The 19,173-nt window shown below is 46.5% G+C and overlaps 1 protein-coding gene and 1 non-coding gene across 3 annotated transcripts in view; both read left to right on the forward strand.

Annotated features, from left to right (window-relative positions):
• Ecscr (endothelial cell surface expressed chemotaxis and apoptosis regulator) overlaps nucleotides 1–7,719 on the forward strand; it is a 15,612-nt gene extending 7,893 nt beyond the window's left edge. The window contains 9 exon segments of the mRNA XM_045132532.1: nucleotides 118–156; nucleotides 603–647; nucleotides 808–867; nucleotides 1,624–1,761; nucleotides 4,832–4,945; nucleotides 5,325–5,423; nucleotides 5,603–5,639; nucleotides 6,779–6,875; nucleotides 7,394–7,719. Of these exon segments, the coding sequence (XP_044988467.1) occupies nucleotides 118–156; nucleotides 603–647; nucleotides 808–867; nucleotides 1,624–1,761; nucleotides 4,832–4,945; nucleotides 5,325–5,423; nucleotides 5,603–5,639; nucleotides 6,779–6,875; nucleotides 7,394–7,402 (638 nt within the window). The 3' untranslated portion in view covers nucleotides 7,403–7,719.
• An 8,511-nt stretch (nucleotides 7,720–16,230) lies between these two features.
• LOC101606536 lies at nucleotides 16,231–18,784 on the forward strand. 2 transcript variants are annotated; one of them, XR_006633223.1, is made up of 3 exons: nucleotides 16,231–16,378; nucleotides 16,904–16,997; nucleotides 18,697–18,784. It is a non-coding gene; the product is annotated as an uncharacterized LOC101606536 (transcript). The 2 variants fall into 2 exon arrangements; XR_006633222.1 differs by lacking the exon at nucleotides 16,904–16,997.
• Nucleotides 18,785–19,173: the final 389 nt, after the last annotated feature.

Genomic DNA, 19,173 nt, shown 5'->3' on the forward strand with positions numbered 1-19,173 from the left:
TCAAAATGTGTCTGCCTTCCCCCATGAGAGGTATGGGTAGCCAAAAGGCCTAGGTTCTCCTGTGTGCTCTGCTGGGCAGACTTACCAAGCTGATCTATACTTTGCCTTCTCTTGCAGGCTGCAGATGCCAGCCCATGCCAACCCAGACCTCTCAGGGTAAGATGAACTCACTCCAACATTTGGGCCTGGGAGCTTAGGAAAGACTTGAGAGGAGGGGTTGCTCTCTCTCTTTTCTCTTTTTGTTCTAGTCCAGGCTGACCTGGAATGCACTATGTAGTCTCAGGGTGGCCTCTAACTCCCAGCCATCCTCCTACCTCTGCTTCCCCAATGCTGGGATTAAAGGTGTGTGCCACCACATCTGGCGAGAGGTGGGATCTCTAGGCCTATCGTTCACTGACTACAGGTGAGTGACTCCGAAGCCAGAGCTCTCAGGGGCTCATTTGGCCTGGTCCAGTCGAATATGCCTTGAAAGAGGTAGGAGAGAAATGGTTTGAAGTGGAGGAGAAGAATCGAAACCAGAAAATACCCGATTAGAGGAAGAAGAGAGGGGGACAAAACAGTAGGAGGTAGCAGACCACTCAGCCTCAGATGATCTGTTTCAGGAGAGTTCAGCAGTCTGAGCCCAGGGCCAGCCTCTCCCAGCACAGGTAAGTGGGTGTGGCTGCCCAGAAGCCCACCTCCATGCTCCCATGCTCACCCCTGGTCATTCACACCTGTTTAGAGCCTAGAAGTTCTCAGATAGGCAAAAGAATGTGATGCCACCAGACCTGCCCCACCTCCACTCTCCATCTGCCTCTGTTCTTGCAGGAGTCAGATCTTCCTTCGAATCTGGAAGTTCAAGGTTTCTGCTCAGCACCAGTGACCCAGGTATTCTGCTGTTGAGACTACAAATGGCGCCCAGAAAGGGTCCAGGAGGAACCAGACAGTGTTCTGGTTCTCTACAGGAGAACGTAGACCTGTGGCAGAAGGAACTACCAGATAAGGCATCACACTGGCAATTCCAAAGCAGGCTGTGGGACAGGAGCAGAAGGTGTCACAGGGCACACACACTGTTAGCAACTTCAGCCTCGGGGTCTGAGGAGTGGCTGCAGGAGCTGAGCCTAGAAGTCAGATGAACAGGTGAAGATGGTGGTGGAAGGGAAGGCAAGAGAGATGTATTCCAGGCAGAGTGAGTGTCCAGAGGTGAGCCACAGAACGGCTCCTTCAGAGATTGCTTAGCAGTTCAGGCACTTGCCTGCAAAGTCTAAGGACCCAGGTTCAGTTCTCCAGGTCCCACGTAAGGCAGATGCACATGGTGATGCATGCATCTGGAGTTCTTTTACAGTGGCTAGAGTCCCTAGCGTGCCCATTCTCTCTCTCTGTCTCTCATATTCTCTCCCTCTCTCTGTCTCTAATAAATAAAAATAAAATCTTTTAAAAAATGGCTCCTTCAGGAACTGAAAGCAGTAATAAAAGGGAGGCCTTGGAGATATATGCATATAGCTCAGTGGTGAAGCACTTGCCTACCATGGGGGGAAGCCCTAGGCTCAATCTACACACACACACACACACACACACACACACACACACATACACGTTCTGGATGAGGTCCTAAGCAGGCCACATGTACTTTCCAATCCACAGAAGTTCCACAGAAGTCCTCACAGGTCTCCTCGGGATGGAGTAAGCCTGGAACGCCCAGGTCGAGCACCATGGCCGCTCACTCCCCGTCCGCACTGGGCCTCACATGGTCCCAGCCACAGAAGTACACATCAGGACTTGGTGAGTAAGGGGGGGGGGCAGGTGCAGCAAGGCTAAAAGGCCCTATGTATGGCTGTGTGGGTTCCCTCTTCCTTTTGTCAAGTGGCTCAGGGATTGAGAGGTGGTGGTGTCTTGAGGCCCAGAGCTACATCAAGTGGTACCCTGGTTTGGGAAATAATGGGAGGTTTGGAGGGAGTAGAGATAGAGATAAGAGAGCTTGGCCTGGTCACAGTGGATGCAAAATAATCCTAAATTTATCCAGGCGAGGTGGTGCACGCCTTTAATCCCAGCACTCGGGAGGCAGAGATAGGAGGATTGTCATGAGTTCAGGGCCACCCTGAGACTACATACATAGTGAATTCCAGGTCAGCCTGAGCTAGAGTGAAACCCTACCTGGAAAACCAAAACAAAACAAAATGAAAAGATCATGACGTCAAAATAAGAGAGAGACTGATTGAGATGGGGAGGGGATATGATGGAGAATGGAGTTTCAAGGGGGAAAGTGGGGAGACGGAGGGTATCACTATGGGATATTTTTTATAATCATGAAGCTGTTAATAAAAAATTTTGAAAACAAAACAAAACAAAATTCCTGAACTTGGTACTGAGATGGGCATAGGGAGGGAGGGGAGGAGGAGAAGACTCAAATGAAGGGTTGGGAAAAGGGACAGGCCCTTCTCAGGGAGGGGTGGGGCCTCTCCATCTTGGCAGTTTGCTTCAGGTGCAGCGGCATGAGGAGAGGTATGTCTCACGTGTGCTCCCAGAAGCGAAGAGCAGTGAGATACGTCTCTTACCTTTCAGCCCTTGGATATTTTACTCTCTGACTTATTAGGAAGAGAATGAGGAAAATGAAGGAAATAGAGCAGCAAATAATCCCGAAGTGCAAGGCCTGAGAAGAGGGACTTTTTTTTTTTTTTTTTTTTTTTTTTTTTTGGTTTTGCGAGGTAGGGTCTCACTCTAGTCCAGGCTGACCTGAATTCACTATGTAGTCTCAGGGTGGTCTCGACCTCATAGCAATCCTCCTACCCCTGCCTCCAGAGTGTTAGGATTAAAGGTGTGTACCACCACGCCTGGCATGAGACATAATTTTTTTTTGTTATTAACAACTTCCATGATTATAAACAATATCCCATGGTAATACCCTCCCTCCCCCCACTTTCCCCTATGAAACTCCATTCTCCATCATATCTCCTCCCCCTCTCAATCAGTCTCTCTTATTTTGATGAAGGCATCTTTTTAAAAAATATTTTGTTTATTTTTATTTATTTATTTGAGAGTGACAGAGAGATAAAGGAGAGAGAGAGAATGGGTGCGCCAGGGCCTCCAGCCACTGCAAACAAACTCCAGATGCATGCGCCACCTCGTGCATCTGGCTAACATGGGTCCTGGGGAATCGAGCCTCGAACTGGGGTCCTGAGGCTCCACAGGCAAGCACTTAACCGCTAAGCCATCTCTCCAGCCCAAGACATCATTTTTTCTCTCAATTTTATTAAACATTTTCCATGATTATAAAAAATATCCCATGATAATACCTGCCCTCCCCCCTTTTCCCCTTTGAAATTCCATTTTCCATCACATCCCCTCCCCATTTCAATAAGTCTCTCCTCTATTCGGATGCCATGATCCTTCCCTCCTCTTATGATGGTCTTGTATAGGTAGTGTCAGGCGCTATGAGGTCATGGATATCGAGGCAATTTTTTGTCTGGAGGGAGCAAGTTGTAAGGAGTCCTACCCTTCCTTTGGCTCTTACATTCTTCCCGCCACCTCTTCTGCATTAGACCCTGAGCCTTGGAAGGTGTGATAGAAATGTTAATCGGTACTCTAGTCACTTCTTTCCAGCACCATGATACCTTCTGAGTCGTCCCAAGGTCACTGCCATCTGAAAAGAGAAGATTCTCTACCCAAAGTGAGAGTAGCATTAATATAAGGATATGAATATTAAGAGAAGTGCTTACTGGGCAGTTTGATAAGCATAGTATATACACTTACCCAGACAACAGCTGATGTTACACCCCTAGGGCTCATGACTACCCCTGTTTTAAGTTTTCAGTATCAGACATGTATTTCCTCCCTTGGAGTGGGCCTCCAGTCCAATTGGAGTGAAGTTGGTTTCCACCATGACAGACGTGCCACTATTGCACCCATTGGCTCATTTGGCCTGGCTGGCCAATTATAAGGCTTGCAGTATCCACTGTTGAGTATCTTCACTGGTGGTGTATCTTTCTCCCATTGAACTACATGTAGAATGGCTTCTTCCAGCTTTCTGTCAGCTGGTCTACATGGAGGAGGTTATCAGCTCAGTTCCAGCAGGATTTCTCAGTGGCCTTGCAGCCCAAATATGTGGAGTCTTCAGCAATAGGGTCTTACCATCAATTCCTGGTGGGAAACCAAGGGCCTCGGCAATGGCCTATAATGTTTTGGGGGCATCAGGGACCTCCCTGGCCAACAACTCACTGGAAGGTATCCCATCCCTGGCACTGAAAATTTTCTAGCAACGATCTATGGCTCCTGAGTGTTCCATTAAGACATCGTTTTTTAAGAGGACTAGAAAGCTGTGTCTCTTACCTAGCAGCCTGGCTTGTTAGGTCAGTACCTGAGAATATGCACTGGTGCCTGGCTTTCTTCCCATCTCAATCCTTGGCAGAACACAGATGCCTCTACTTTGCCCCACCTGGTTTTCCTGTCTTGTAGTATGAAACTTTTCCTCTGGACTCCCTGCAATGGCAGAAATATCTTTAATATTCTGGAGCCCTCAGGAACCATTACTATGAACAAACAGCATTGTTCACATGACCCCACACCTCTGAAGTTCCAGTGACTTCTGTCTTTTGTTGTTTTGTTGTTGTTTTGAGGTAGGGTCTCATTCTAGTCCAGGCTGACCTGAAATTCACTACGTAGTCTCAGTGCTGGGATTAAATGTGTGCATTACCATGCTCAGGAATTTCTGTCTTTATGCGATTTGGTCAGGGACCAGAGAGAGTCTTTTTCTATAGGGTGTGATCTTTAGTCTCTTGCCTGAGAGGAGTAGGAAGGAAGCTAGTTCTCTCTGCCAGTCCCCTTCGCTGATACACAGAACTCCACTCTACTTCAGAAGCGTCTCTGAATGCTACTCCCAATTCAGTTACCACAAGTCTGAGGACAAATGACGACATGACCATCTTACCCAGTCCCACATCAGAGACGGTACTCACCGTGGCTGCCTTTGGTGAGAAAAGGAGGGAAGGATGGAGCATGGAAGGGACCCCACCTTGAGAGTCGACTTGCACTGAGTCTGGGATTCCAAGTTCATACCTCAGTCATTAATTCCAGGAGGAGCTGGCTGAGGAGCACGGCCATGATGGGAGGTTCAAGTGGCCCTCCAGCTAGCTCTTCTTGGCTCTTATGGGAGGAGGGTGCTGGGCTGAGGTGCTCCCCATAGCAAGGTGCAGCAGGCTGACAGACATTCATTGTTCTGGGAGAAGTGGGATTCACTTTACGCCCAGAGCCTGTCTATACAGCACTTCCCTACAAAGGGAATTTGGACTCTTCTCTCCCCCGCCATCCTCTCCTTCCCCTCCCATGCACCCCATCTCTTCCCTGCGCAGGTGTTATCAGCTTCATTGTCATCCTAGTGGTTGTGGTGATCGTTCTAGTTGGTGTGGTCAGTCTAAGGTTTAAGTGTCGGAAGAACAAGGAGTCGGAAGGTACTTGACCTGCTGGGCTCCCTTCCCCGTGCTCAGAGACTGAGATGGGGCCTGGGCTGAGGGAGGGAAGGAATGCAGCGTAAGCATCACTTGATGAGCGGGTGGACTCTGAGGGGAACTGGGCTTCTGAATGATATAGCACAGGACCCGAGTGAGTCTGTGCTCTTGGGCTTTTACAGATCCACAGAAGCCAGGGAGCTCCGGGCTATCTGAAAGGTAAGACTGTCAGATGGGTGAGGAAGAACCATCCATCAGACACCCAAACTCCCACTCCAAGATGAAGGCAACAGTTGCTGCCTTCTGCACACATGCATGTGCACACATGTATACTGCACTGCCCCACCAAATCACACTCACAGACCATACAAACCACACACCACACACAGACAGACATACACCCACTGAAGCTGGGGTAAAGGTACTAGGCCAGAAGCGCTGTCAGGTGAGCAGAGATGAACTGGGCTCTTTAGCCACAGGGCTCATCCTCTACTGCCTTTTCATAAAAAGCCTATGGATGCTCATTTTAATGTAAAATGTGGACATTGGACAAATGGGTCAGCAGTTAAAAGTGCTTGCTTGCAAAGCCTGACGGCCCTGGTTCGGTTCCCTAGTACTCATGCAAAGTCAGATGCACAAAGTGGTACATGCATCTGGAATTTGTTTGCAGTGGAAGAGGCTCTGGAGCGTCCATTCCCTCTCTCGTATTTTCTCTCTCTCTGCTTACAAATAAAAATAAATAAATTTTAGTGTAAAATATGCCTCTAAACTATAGAACCTCTTTCTACAATGTCTTGCTTTATTTTATTTTATTTATTTATTTATTTATTTAGTTGAGAGAGAATGAGAGGCAGAGAGAGAATGGGCATGCCAGGGCCTTCAGCCACTGCAAACAAATTCCAGATGTATGCACCACCTTGTGCATCTGGCTTACATGGGTAATGGGAAATTGAACCTGGGTCTTTAGGCTTCACAGGCAAGTGCCTTAACCACTAAGTACTCTCTCCAGCCCAACAAAACCTCTTTATAAATACCTATTACGTACCATGCAAATTGACATATAATTTGTAATATTTTTCAAACTTTTATAGCAGTTCTTCAAGGTAGATGTGATTTCACATTGTATATTAAATTAACTGTGCTGGGTGTGGTGGCGCATGCCTTTAATCCCAGCACTTGGGAGGCAAAGGTAGGAGGATCACTGTGAGTTCAAGGCCACCCTGAGACGACATAGTGAATTCCAGGTCAGTACAGAAGTTTTTGAAAGAGAGTGTCGAGATGCACCTCCCCCACTGTCCTCTGACTCTCCGTTGCCCTGTCAGTTCTTCTCTGTAACTTAGACTTCTGACCCACTCCAGCTCCTCCACAGCCAATAGAGAAAATGACTACATCACCCTCGTCTCCATGAAGAATATCAACATGAACAACAGTAAGGGCTGCTCCCCAGCAGAAAAGGTACATTTTTGCTTCTTTCTTTTCTTCTTTTTTTTTTTTAAATTTTGTTCATTTTTATTTATTTGAGAGTAACAGAGAAAGAGGTAGGTAGATAGAGAGAATGGGCACGCCAGGGCTTCCAGCCACTGCAAACGAACTCCAGATGCATGCGCCCCCTTGTGCATCCGGCTAACATGGGTCCTGGAGAATCGAGCCTCGAACCGGGGTCTTTAGGCTTCACAGGCAAGTGCTTAACTGCTAAGCCATCTCTCCAGCCCTTTTTTTTTTTTTTTTTTTTTGTTGTTTTTGTTTTTCGAGTCCAGGCTGACCTGGAATAATTCAATAGGCGTGCGCCTCCATGCCCAGCTTTGTTTCTTTCCCTTCTTTCCCAAATGTACCCACTCTCCCCACCTTCCTTGCAAGTCAGGTTCCTTAGCCAGAAAAGCTAAGTCTATGTTCAGAGACCAAGGCTCCTCTCTCTACTTCCCTACCCTGCCCTTCCCAAGTTCACCTTTCCTCATTGTATATTTATTTTGTAGGTTCTTTAAAAGTGACCTGGGTCCCCACGGGTCTAAGTATGATGTGGCTGCCCCATGAACATACGGAAGACATGGAGACAACAAACCATATATAAGTTTATTTCATGTCTGTGACAAGCTCTAAAGGACACTGCATTCCTCTAGATCTGGAAGCAATCTACTCACATGACAGACTCCTTCCCACATGGAAGCCACTTGAGAAATGTGGCCTGTTCTTCCTTCCTCTCAGAATCTCAGGAATGAGGAGTCCATAAAACAAGGGCCAAGAAAATGATGAGATGGACTGATCCTTTCTACTTATATTAAAATGATGACCTGGAGTTCAATTTTTTGTTTGTTTGTTTTTGTTTTTCAAGGTAAGGTCTTACTCTAGCTCAGGCTGACCTGGAATAGTCTCAGGGTGGCCTCAAACTCACTGCGATCCTCTTACCTCTGCCTCCCGAGTCCTGGGATTAAAGGCGTGCGCCACCATGCCTTCTCTCCCCCCCCCCCCCTCTCTTTTGTATTTGCTCCAGGCTGGCCTCAAACTCACGTCTATCTTCCTACCTCATCCTCCCAAGTGCTGTGGGATGAAAGTTGTGAGCCACCACATCCAGCTCTTTTCTATTTCAATGTCATCATTTTTTAAAAATTTCTTATTATGCAGGTTTTGTGTAGGTAGCATCTGCCATTGTGAGGTCCTGAATTCCATGGTCCCTTTGTGTCTGGAAGACAGTATTGCAAAGCACTCCTCCCCTTCTTTTGGCTCTTAACATTCTTTCTGCCACTTCTTCCCCAATCCACCTTTATCAAACATTACTTTAAAAAATATTTTATTTATTTATAAATATTTATTTGAGAGAGAGAGGAAGAGGCAGAGAGAATGGGCACGCCAGAGCCTCCAGCCACTGAAAACAAACTCCAGAAGCATGTGACCCTTGTGCATCTGGCTTACAAGGGTTCTGGGGAACCAAATCAGGGTCCTTTGGCTTTGCAGGCAAGTGCCTTAACTGCTAAGCCATCCCTCCAGCCCTAAAACATTAATTTATTTGCTTGTGTATATGTGTATGGGCTACCAGGGATTTCTTGTCACTACAAATGCATGCTTGTCCAACTTTATATGGGTGGCTGCAGAATTGAACCCAGGTCAAAAACTTTGCAAGCAAGCACCTTTAAATGCTGTGCCATGAGCCATCTCCTCAGACCTCTTGCACCTGCCAGTTCTGTTTCAACTTCTTTTGGGAGGACAGGGGGGTTTGAGGTAGAGTCTCACTTTCACCCAGGCTGACCTGGAATTTACTATGTAGTCTCAGGGTAGCTTTGAACTCATGGTGATCCTCCTACTTCAGCCTACCAGGGGAGGGGAGAGGAGAGAAGAGAAGAGAAGAGAAGGGAAGGGAAGGGAAGGGAAGGGAAGGGAGGGGAGGGGAGGGGAGGGGAGGGGAGGGGAGGGGAAGGGAGGGGAAGGGAGGGGAAGGGAGGGGAAGGGAGGGGAAGGGAAGGGAAGGGAAGGGAAGGGAAGGGAAGGGAAGGGAAGGGAAGGGAAGGGAAGGGAAGGGAAGGGAAGGGAAGGGAAGGGAAGGGAAGGGAAGGGAAGGGAAGGGAAGGGAAGGGAAGGGAAGAAAAGAGAAAAGAAAAATTGAAGCCAGGCATGGTCAAGTACGCCTTTTTTTTTTTTTTTTTTTTTATTTATTTATTTGAGAGTGACAGACACAGAGAGAAAGACAGATAGAGGGAGAGAGAGAGAATGGGCGCGCCAGGGCTTCCAGCCTCTGCAAACGAACTCCAGACGCGTGCGCCCCCTTGTGCATCTGGCTAACGTGGGATCTGGGGAACCGAGCCTTGAACCGGGGTCCTTAGGCTTCACAGGCAAGCGCCTAACCGCTAAGCCATCTTTCCAGCCCTCATGTACGCCTTTAATCCCCACACTCTGGAGGCAAGAGTAGAAGGTTCTCTGTGAGTTTGAGGCCAGCCTGGAATTACATAGTGAATTCCAGGTCAGCCTGGGATAGAGCAAGACCCTACCTCGAAAATCAAAAAAATTGATGGCTAGGGCTGGAAAGATGGATTAGCAGGTTAAGGCACTTGCCTGTGAAGCCTAAGGACCCAGGTTTGATTCCCCAGGACCCACGTAACCCAGATGTACAAGGTGGCATGGGTCTAGAGCTCTTTTGTAGCTGCTGGAGACCCTTGTGTGCCCATTCTCTCTCCTTCTCTCTCAAATAAATATAAAATAAATAAATAAAAATTTAATTGAGGGCTACTTGTATGTAGTGGTGCACTTCCTGAGGGCTGGAGAGATTATTTAGAGACTAAGGCACTTGCCTAGAAAGTCTAACAACCTGAGTTTGAGTCACCAGTACCCAGGTAAAATCAGATGCACAAAGAGGCACTTGCAGCTGGAGTTTGTTTGCAGTGGCTAGTGGCTTTGGCACATCTATTCTCTGTATCTCCCTTTGCTTGAAGATAAATAAATAAAATTATTTTTAAAAATTGAAACAAAGCTGGGCGTGGTGGCACATGCCTTTAATCCCGGGACTTGGGAGGCAGAGGTAGGAGGATTTCTGTGAGTTTGAGGCCACCCTGAGAATACATAGTGAATTCCAGGTCAGCCTGGGCTACAGTGAGACCCTACTTCAAAAAAGAAAAAAAAAAATTTAAACAGAGCTTCATGTATCCCAGGCTGGCCTGGAACTTGTTATACATCCAAGGATAACCTTGAACCTGTGATCATCCTGCTTCCACCTCTCAAGTGCTAGGATAACAGGTGTTTAGCATTATACCCTGTTCCTTCAGTGTTGGGAACTGAACCCATACCTTACAAACACTCTATTAACTAAGCTACATCACTGACCTAAGTTCATATATATTTAATTTAGGGCTGGCTTAGCAGTTAAGGCGCTCACCTATAAAGTTAAAGGCCCCAGGTTCAATTCCCCAGGACCCATGTAAGCCAGATGCACAAGGTGGTGTATGCGTCTAGAGTTTGTTTGTAGTGGCTGGAGGCCTTGGCGCACCCATCTCTCTGTCCCTCTCTAGCTCTTTCCCTCTCTCTCAAACAAATAAATAAAAATACTAAAATAATAAATAACTGCTTTAAAGAGAGAACATATATATTTAAACTACACTGCCAAAAGCACATCACTTACTCTCAGTTCTAATATAAAAATCCCTCATTGTGATAGAACCTTCCAGGTGACATAACAATGTCTAGAATTCTGTGGTCATCATTCTACCATGGACACTTAGTACAGCTGCTTAGCATACTGGACTGCTCAAGTCAAGGACATGGGTTTCACTCTAGGTAACTCCTTTGACATCTCCATTACAAGGCCACAAAATTTCCCCTGACTCTGGACAATGTCCTGCACATATGAGCTGTTAGTCATAAGGTATTTATATGTGGGGGGAGGTGAACTGGTATTAATATGTTGGAGATTCTTACCCTGCTGCTGACACCACAGCACCGCATGATCCACGTTGATTTTCCCTGTTGCTAAGTAACTATCCTTTGGGGAGGTTGAGTGCCGAATGCTGCTCACAGCAAACTGTATTAGAGGGGAGTCTTGGGAAGGATCCTATTATTTATGTAAATACAAGACCCCACCTCTGACAGGAAATCCGAGTACAGTCTTCTGCTGCCCTTGTAGCTTCCTTGAGAACTCATCTCTTCCTTGATGTCTAGACAACAGGATGGTGACCATTTACAATTTCCTCCCTTTTCTTACGCAAGACTACATGGTCTTAAACAGGAGCAGCTAGCGGTGTGTGTGTGTGTGTGTGTGTGTGTGTGTGTGTCAGAATGTCATCTCATTTCTTTTCTCCTCCTATGGAAGAACAAGTAACCAGCTCAGATACACAGGCCTCAATAGACAAAAGGAACTTGTCAGTCTTGGATGGGGCAAAGCTCAGTACCTCCAGCAAAAGCTGCTACAACTCAACAAATATTTACTTGTTTGCAAGCAGAGAGAGAGAAAGGGAGAAGGAAAATGGGCACACACCAGGGTTTTCTGCCACTGCAAACCAACTCCACATGCATCTGGCTTTATGTGGGTACTGGAGAATTGTACCTGGACCATCATGCTTTGCAAGCAAGTGCCTTTATCTGCTAAGCCATCTCTCTAACCCCATCAACAATTTTTTTTTTTTTAAGGTAGGGTCTCACTCTGGTCCAGGCTGTAATTTTAAAAGTTGAAAAACAGGGCTGGAGAAATGGCTTAGTGGTTAAGGCATTTGCCTGCAAAGCCAAAGGACCCTGGTTCAATTCCCCAGGACTCACATAAGACACAAGGGGGCGCATTCGTTTGGAGTTGGTTTGCAACAGATAAAAGCCCTGACTTGCCCATTCTGTCCCTCCCTTCCTCTCTCTCTCTCTCTCAAATAAATAAATAAAACATTTTTTAAAATTAATTAATTTATTTATTTGAGAGCGACAGAAAGAGAAAGACAGATAGAGGGAGAGAGAGAGAATGGGCGTGCCAGGGCTTCCAGCCTCTGCAAACGAACTCCAGACGCGTGCGCCCCCTTGTGCATCTGGCTAACGTGGGACCTGGGGAACCGAGCCTCGAGCCGGGGTCCTTAGGCTTCACAGGCAAGCGCTTAACCGCTAAGCTATCTCTCCAGCCCAAATAAAACATTTTTTTTTTATTTGAGAGCGACAGACACAGAGGGAAAGACAAGTAGAGGGAGAGAGAGAGAATGGGCGCGCCAGGGCTTCCAGCCTCTGCAAACGAACTCCAGACGCATGCGCCCCCTTGTGCATCTGGCTAACGTGGGACCTGGGGAACCGAGCCTCGAGCCGGGGTCCTTAGGCTTCACAGGCAAGCGCTTAACCGCTAAGCCATCTCTCCAGCCCTAAATAAAACATTTTTAAAAAGTTGAAAAATAAAAATAAATCTGAGGAGATTTGGAGCTAGGAAGATAGCTCAGTTAAAGGTGCTTGCTTACAAAGCCTGCAGGCCTAGCTTCAATTACCAAGCCACCCCTGAAAGCCAGATGCAGAAAAGGCACAAGCTTCTAGTTGGTGTTCATTTGCAGTGGGAAAACACCCCAGCATATTCCTCTATAGGCATGTGTGCACACCCATGTGCAAACACACACGTGCAAATAACTAAATAATTTTATTTTTTCTGAAGTAGGGTCTTACTCTAGCTCAGGCTGACCTGGCATTCACTATGTAGTCTCAGGGTGTCCTCGAACTCACAGTGATCCTCCTACCTCTGTCTCTCAAGAGCCTGGATTAAAGGTGAGAGCCACCACGCCCGGCTAAATAATTTTTTTAAGTGGAAAGAACTGATAGAAAAGTAGCTCCAGGCCCCCTTTGCCTTACTTTGGCACATAATTTCCCAAAGCTAGGCTAGTCCTAAACTCTATGTGAATTTGCTAGACAACATTTGTGGCCCTGATTACCAGTCTCCTCCTGAATTTGTGGATATTCTCTCTAAAAGTGTTGAGAACTAGTTTGTAGATCCCCAATTTTATGGGGTGGGTATTTTTGATGGGAGAGGGGTTTTTAAAACATTTTATTTATTTACTTATATGCAAGAGGAGAGAGAATTTGTGTGACAGGGTTTCTGGTCTCTGCAAATGAACTCCATATGCATGCAACACTTTCTGCATCTGGGTTCACATGGGTCCTGGAGAATTGAACCTAGGCCTGTAGGCTTTGCAAGCAAGTTCCTTTAACCACTGGGCTATCTCCCCAGCCCATGTTTTTTTGTTTTGTTTTGTTTTGTTTTTTGAGGTAGGGTCTTACTCTAGCTCAAGCTGACCTGGAATTCACTATGTAGTCTCAGGGTGGCCTTGAACTCACAGCAATCCTCCTACTTCTGCCTCCCAAATGCTGGGATTAAAGGCGTGTGCCACCACACCTAGCTTTTTGTTTTTGTTTTGTTTTTGGTGACAGGATCTCATGTGTCCCAGGCTGGCCTGAGATTACAGGTGTGCACTATGATGCCAGTTTGTAGACGTTACTTTTCCCTTACTTCCCTTCCAGCTGCTCTTCCTTGGCTCCTCCATGCAGTGCAAAGTGCAGAGACTGAATCTGACAGCAGAAATTGTTTTTGCTAGGTACTTGGGGAATAGAGGCAACAGCCAACACACAAGTGTTGGCAATAGTTTGGTTTGGATTTCTAAGTTTTTCCAAGTGATACAAGTCAGCAACAGATGCATCTACAGATATTAGTGGAGGTATAAATGAGCTGAAGGGCTCACTTTCATTGCAGTCACTGAGAAGGTTGCTGAACATTTTTTGTGTGTTTCTTTTTTTCCTAGGTAAGGTCTGCAAATGAACTCCAGATGCATGCTGCACTTTGTGCATCTGGCTTACATGGGTACTGGGGAATTGAACCTCAGTCCTTAGGCTTTGCAACAAGGGCCTTAACCACTTGAGCATCTCTCCAGCCCATAAGTAGTTCTATAATTCATAGTACTTCTCAAGCAAGTACCTCTACTCATAACCAAATACCATGGTACTTGAACATCTGTACTTGCCGACCTTAACCCTGTGATTCTAGAAATCAAGGTGTACCCTATCTTAGCTGGCCATCTTCTAGAAGCAGGCTGTTTATGTCCCAAAGCAAAAATCCTTCCTTTTTATGTACAACTACCTGATGGAAGTTTCTGATCAGGTCACTCAACCACAGAACACTAGTGGGTCTGTCAGGATCTAGGCTTCTATAAGCACACTACTGCCTGAAATATATGCACGGGCCATAGGCCCATGGTCCCTGATCTGGGCCTTTGGCTCATTCCTTGGTTTTGGTGTGTCCTTTGTCTCTAAGTTTAAGAACATAATGCAATCCATCTAATTATGATGGATAATCCTTCTCATACTGATTTACTTTGTCATATTTTCTTCATTTATTTGAGACAAGTCACATTGTATATCTCAGACTGCCCTCAAATTTAGAATCCTCCTGCCTCAGTCTCATGAGTGCTGTCACCTCAGATATGTGCCACCACATCTTTACTTTTTGCTTTTTCCTTGTTGTTGTCATTTGTTTGAGACAGGCTCTCATGTAGGCAACTCTGGCTTCGATCTTTTAATGTAGATAAGGCTGGCTTTGAACTCCTGATCCTGAGTCTACTTCCTCGAATTCTGGAATTATAGGTATGCATCAACATGACTAATTTGTCCTTTGTTCTTTTTTTTTCCCTCTTCTTCTTCTGATACTAGGGATTGAACCCATGCTAGTCAAGTACTCTATTGCTGAATTATATGCCCCAGCCTACAGGGGAAAAAAACAACATACATTTGAAAACTCCCAAACAATCATTTGTAACATCCCTTACAAATGGAGCACCTAGACCATCTGCCCCATCCCCCGCCCCACCTCATAGCCATCAAGAAAATGACAGGCAAACCAGACTTGGGGGTGGTAGTAGATTTTTTTTCACCAACTTAAAAAAATATTTATTTAAGAGAGAGAGAGCCGGGTGCAGTGGCACACATCTTTAATTCCAGCACTCGAGAGGCAGAGGTAGGAGGATCGCCATGAGTTCGAGGCCACCCTGAGACTACATAGTAAATTCCAGGTCAGCCTGAGTTAGCGTGGGACCCTACCTTGAAAAATAAAAATAAAAATAATAAAAAAAAAAGGCAGGCCAAAGGAAGGACTGGCTGAATAAAGGTAGAAAAAGCTCACAAGTAGAATAAGGACTGGCAAAGTAAGGCTTGTGATACAAGCCCCCAAACTTGCCCTTTTTTTTTCCTCACTACCTCTGACACACTGACCCCTAGCATTCCCTCTGATGCTTGAGGAGCTGGATTTTGACTGTTGGAGGATAGGGAAAAGTTAGATTGCTGTCTAACCGTTAAGTTTACCAAGTTTCATGGTCATTACACTTCCCAGAGCTGGGTTTGGCATCCCTGAAGCCATCGTTGAATCTCTGGGTCCTAACACAGATTTTTCACAGAACAGGCATTGGTGGATATTTAAAAAGGACATCCTAGAGCTAGGAATGTAGCTCAGTGGTAGTGAACTTGCCTATAATGTGTGAGGCCATAGGTTCAATCCCTAGTACTACCAAAAAAAAAAGAGACATCCTAAGCTAGACAGATGGCTCAGCGAGGAAAGAAAGGTGCTTGGCAGGAATGGTGGTGCACGCCTTTGATCACAGCACTTGGGAGGTGCAGATAGGAAAATTTCCATGAGTGTGAGGCAACCCTGAGACTACATACTGAATTCCAGGTCAGCCTGGACTAGAGCAAGACCCTACCTTGTAAAAACAACAACAACAACAACAACAAACACACACACACACACACACACACACAAAAGAAAGAGAGAGAGAGAGAGAGAGAAAGAAAGAAATAAAGAGAGAGAGAGCAAGCAAAAGAGCAAGTAAGCTTGCTTACAAGCCTGATGACCTAGGTTCTATTCCCCAGTACCCATGTAAAGCCAGATGCACAAAGTGGTGCATGCATCAGGAGTTCGTTAACAATGGCTAGAGGCCCTGGTATGCCCATTCATTCTCATTATCTCTCTCTTCCGCTCTTTTGCTTTAAATCATATATATATATATATATATATATATATATATATATATATATATATATATATATATATATATGACTACTATATATACATACATATATATATTTATATATATATAATGGCATCCCTGAATAGAATAGTAAACTATTCCTCTCTGGCCCGTAGTTGGCGAAGCCCTTCCTAGACAAGACCCTTGCATGTTGTCAGGGTTAATTCTGACAGAAGTCACTATGCCCACTATATAAGGTAAGGCAGAATCAATAGCAGCTGCAACGCCACAGGCCTCACTCTGCGCGAGCATCTGCATCTGACAGCCTCTCTCCTGGACCCGCCGGGAATTGTAGTCCCGCGCCGCGGCAGTCCATCCGGGCTAAACTACAATGACCGGCGTGCCCCGCGCTCCGCGCCCTTTCTCTTTCAGCCTCGGGGACCTGGGAGCCTCGGCGGACCTGCTGACCGGGAACCGGTATGGCGGCCACTCTGGGCAGCGGGGAGCGCTGGACCGAAGGTACCAGGTCCTGACTGGGAGGGTGGGACAAGGCAGCGTTACGGGCGATCAGGGATGCGGCTGCTGAGGAGCGTAAGATCCTGGGCCTGAGATGAAGGATGGAAGCCGTGAGAAGATGCTCAGCCTGAGCGGGGCTCCGGACGCGGTGGGGGACTGCAGGGCAGACGCCGGGGTCCAGAGCAGGGTTCGCCGGCCCCGGGCAGGGGTCCCTGCAGGGAGATAAGTCACTGGGACGACTTGTTGCCTCGGGGGTCCCCGCCCAGAGCCCGCGGCTGTCCAGGCCCTCCTGGACCCCGGTGACTGGGCGGCCAGCAGAGTGCTGCTTTCTGTCCCTCAGGGACAACTGTTTCACACTAGGTCATCTGGCCCTCATTCCTGGTTTGATCTTGTCCATCCCTCCCCTCAAGGCTTCATCAGGATCAATAGGCTGTCTGTCCTTTTCCTTTTCTACGGCCAGGCCAAAGGAAAAAAAAAAAGTATTGATCTAATACCTATTATGTGTCCTGCATTATGCCGATTCTGCAGGGGGAATTTGACAGACGCGGGTCCCTGAGCTCACAGAACTGTCAGTCCACTGAGAGAGTTTGACCGGTTAACAGCCAATTACAAAACACGGCCAGTAAGTTCCTGGGCTAACACAGCAAGGTCGGGGGTGTGGACAGCACACTGACAAAGCTTCCAACATAGATAACCTGGGTGCCAAGGGAGGCTCCGTGGAGAAAGTGCTACATCCAGCACATGAACGCTATCTGGGAGCTAGACAGGCAGACTTACAGGATGCATGTCAAAGAAGGATGGGTAGTCACTGAGGATGTGAGCAGGATAAAAGAACAAAAATTTTTTTGAGGTAGAGTCTCACTCTACCCTAGGCCGACCTGGAATTCAGAATGTAGTCTCTGGCTGGCCTCAAACTCGCAGTGATTCTCCTAACTTAGCATCCTGAGTGCTGCAATTAAAGGCATGTGTCACCATGTTCAGCAAGAACAAAGATTAAAAAAAAAATATTTGAGAGAGAGAGAATAGGCATGCCAGGGCCTCCAGCCACTGCAAACAAACTCTAGATGTGTGTGTCATCTTGTGCATCTGGCTTACATGGGTACTAGGGAATCAAACCTGGGTCCTTAGGCTTTGCAGGCAAACTCCTTAACCACTAAACCATCTCTCCAGCCCAAGAAAAAACATTTTTAAAGCCCCTCCCCCCTCCCCTGACTAGACAGGAGAGTCTTGTCCTGTGATGGGACTGCGGGCCGTACCCTTTACATTCTGTAGGTGTTTCGATTTCCTGAACCCTCTTCCATTGCACTGTAACATCTTTGTGGGCTGGAGTAGGTCTCACCCTCTGATCTATCTAGCTAATTGTCTTGGTACATATTACTTCAGTACCTGTTAGTAGGAACTTTATATCTTAAGGGTAGGAGGCATTGCAAGAAAAGTGTTGTTTTATGAACACTTATCACCTCTGATCAAGGAGCACAGGGAAATAGGCAGAGTATTGGGTAGAAGCCTCATGAGCTCCTTTCTTTCTCAGGGTAATTTGCTGAGTGAGTATGGTGAACTTTCTGTGCTTCATATTTCTGACACTTTAAATTATTTCTTGGGTGCTTCCCATTTCTTCTATATGATTTCTCAGGGAAGAAGTTTGTTTAGTTTTGAATAAAAGTCAACATGAAGGTGGGCATGGTGGCACACGGCTTTGATCCCAGCACTCCAGAGGCAGAGGTAGGAGGACCACTGTGAGTCTGAGGCCAGGGTGTGACTACATAGTAAATGCCAGGTCAGCCTGGGATAGAGTGAGACCCTACCTCGAAACAAACAAAACAGACAAACAAAAAGTCAATATGATTTCTATAGAGTCTATTCCTCACTCTTATTTGCTTTTACCTATACAAGCAGCCTCCCAGAAAGTTAAGGAAAGTAGCAGAATTGTAAAGTTGGGCTCTGTGGTACAGGCTTATAATCCCAGCATGAGGAAGGCTGAGGCAGGAGAATCACTAGTTCACAACCAGCCTGTCTCACTAAAGAAAAAAAAAAAGAAAGAAAAGGGCTGGGTGCTGTGGCGCATGCCTTTAATCCCAGCACTCGGGCAGCAGAGGTAGGAGGATCACCATAAGTTCAAGGTCAGCCTGAGACTACATAGTAAATTCCAGGTCAGCCTGGGCTAGAGTGGAGCCCTAACACACACACACACACACACACACACACACACACACACACACACACGAAAAAAGAAAAGAAAAGAAAAAGAAAGAAAGGGAAAAAATACAAAGTACAAAAAAGGTACAAAATTGATGTGTTCTGGAGAGACTCTTCCTTTGCAGCTTACATTGATGCAGTTAGAAGAAACAAATACCCAGAAGACAAAACCCCCGAGAGTCATGACCCCTGTGGTTGCTGTAGCTGCATGAAGGCACAAAAGGAAAAGAAGTCTGAGCATGAGTGGAATCAGACCTGGCAGGGAGACGGGAACTCCACTTATACTGAGGAACAACTGCTTGGGGTACAAAGGTAAGCGTGTGATGGGACTAAATAAGGGATTTCCTGTAATCTGTCATAGAGGATGCGCTGTGTAAGTATTGATTGCCATCGCCACCATTACTATGGGCGCTCAACAGCTTCTTCAGAGGGAAGACTGAGTATGAGAATATAATGTGAGCTGCCTGCCCCACTTGACCTGCAGGGAGTCTACTAGCTATCCCTCAGATCTATAGCACACTATATCCAGTAGTGACCAAATACACATTCTTCTCAAAGATACATGGAAAGCTGGGCATGGTGGTGCATGCCTTTAATCCCAG

Source organism: Jaculus jaculus, chromosome 13 (assembly GCF_020740685.1).
Source record: "Jaculus jaculus isolate mJacJac1 chromosome 13, mJacJac1.mat.Y.cur, whole genome shotgun sequence".
In the NCBI taxonomy this organism is placed as follows: domain Eukaryota; kingdom Metazoa; phylum Chordata; class Mammalia; order Rodentia; family Dipodidae; genus Jaculus; species Jaculus jaculus.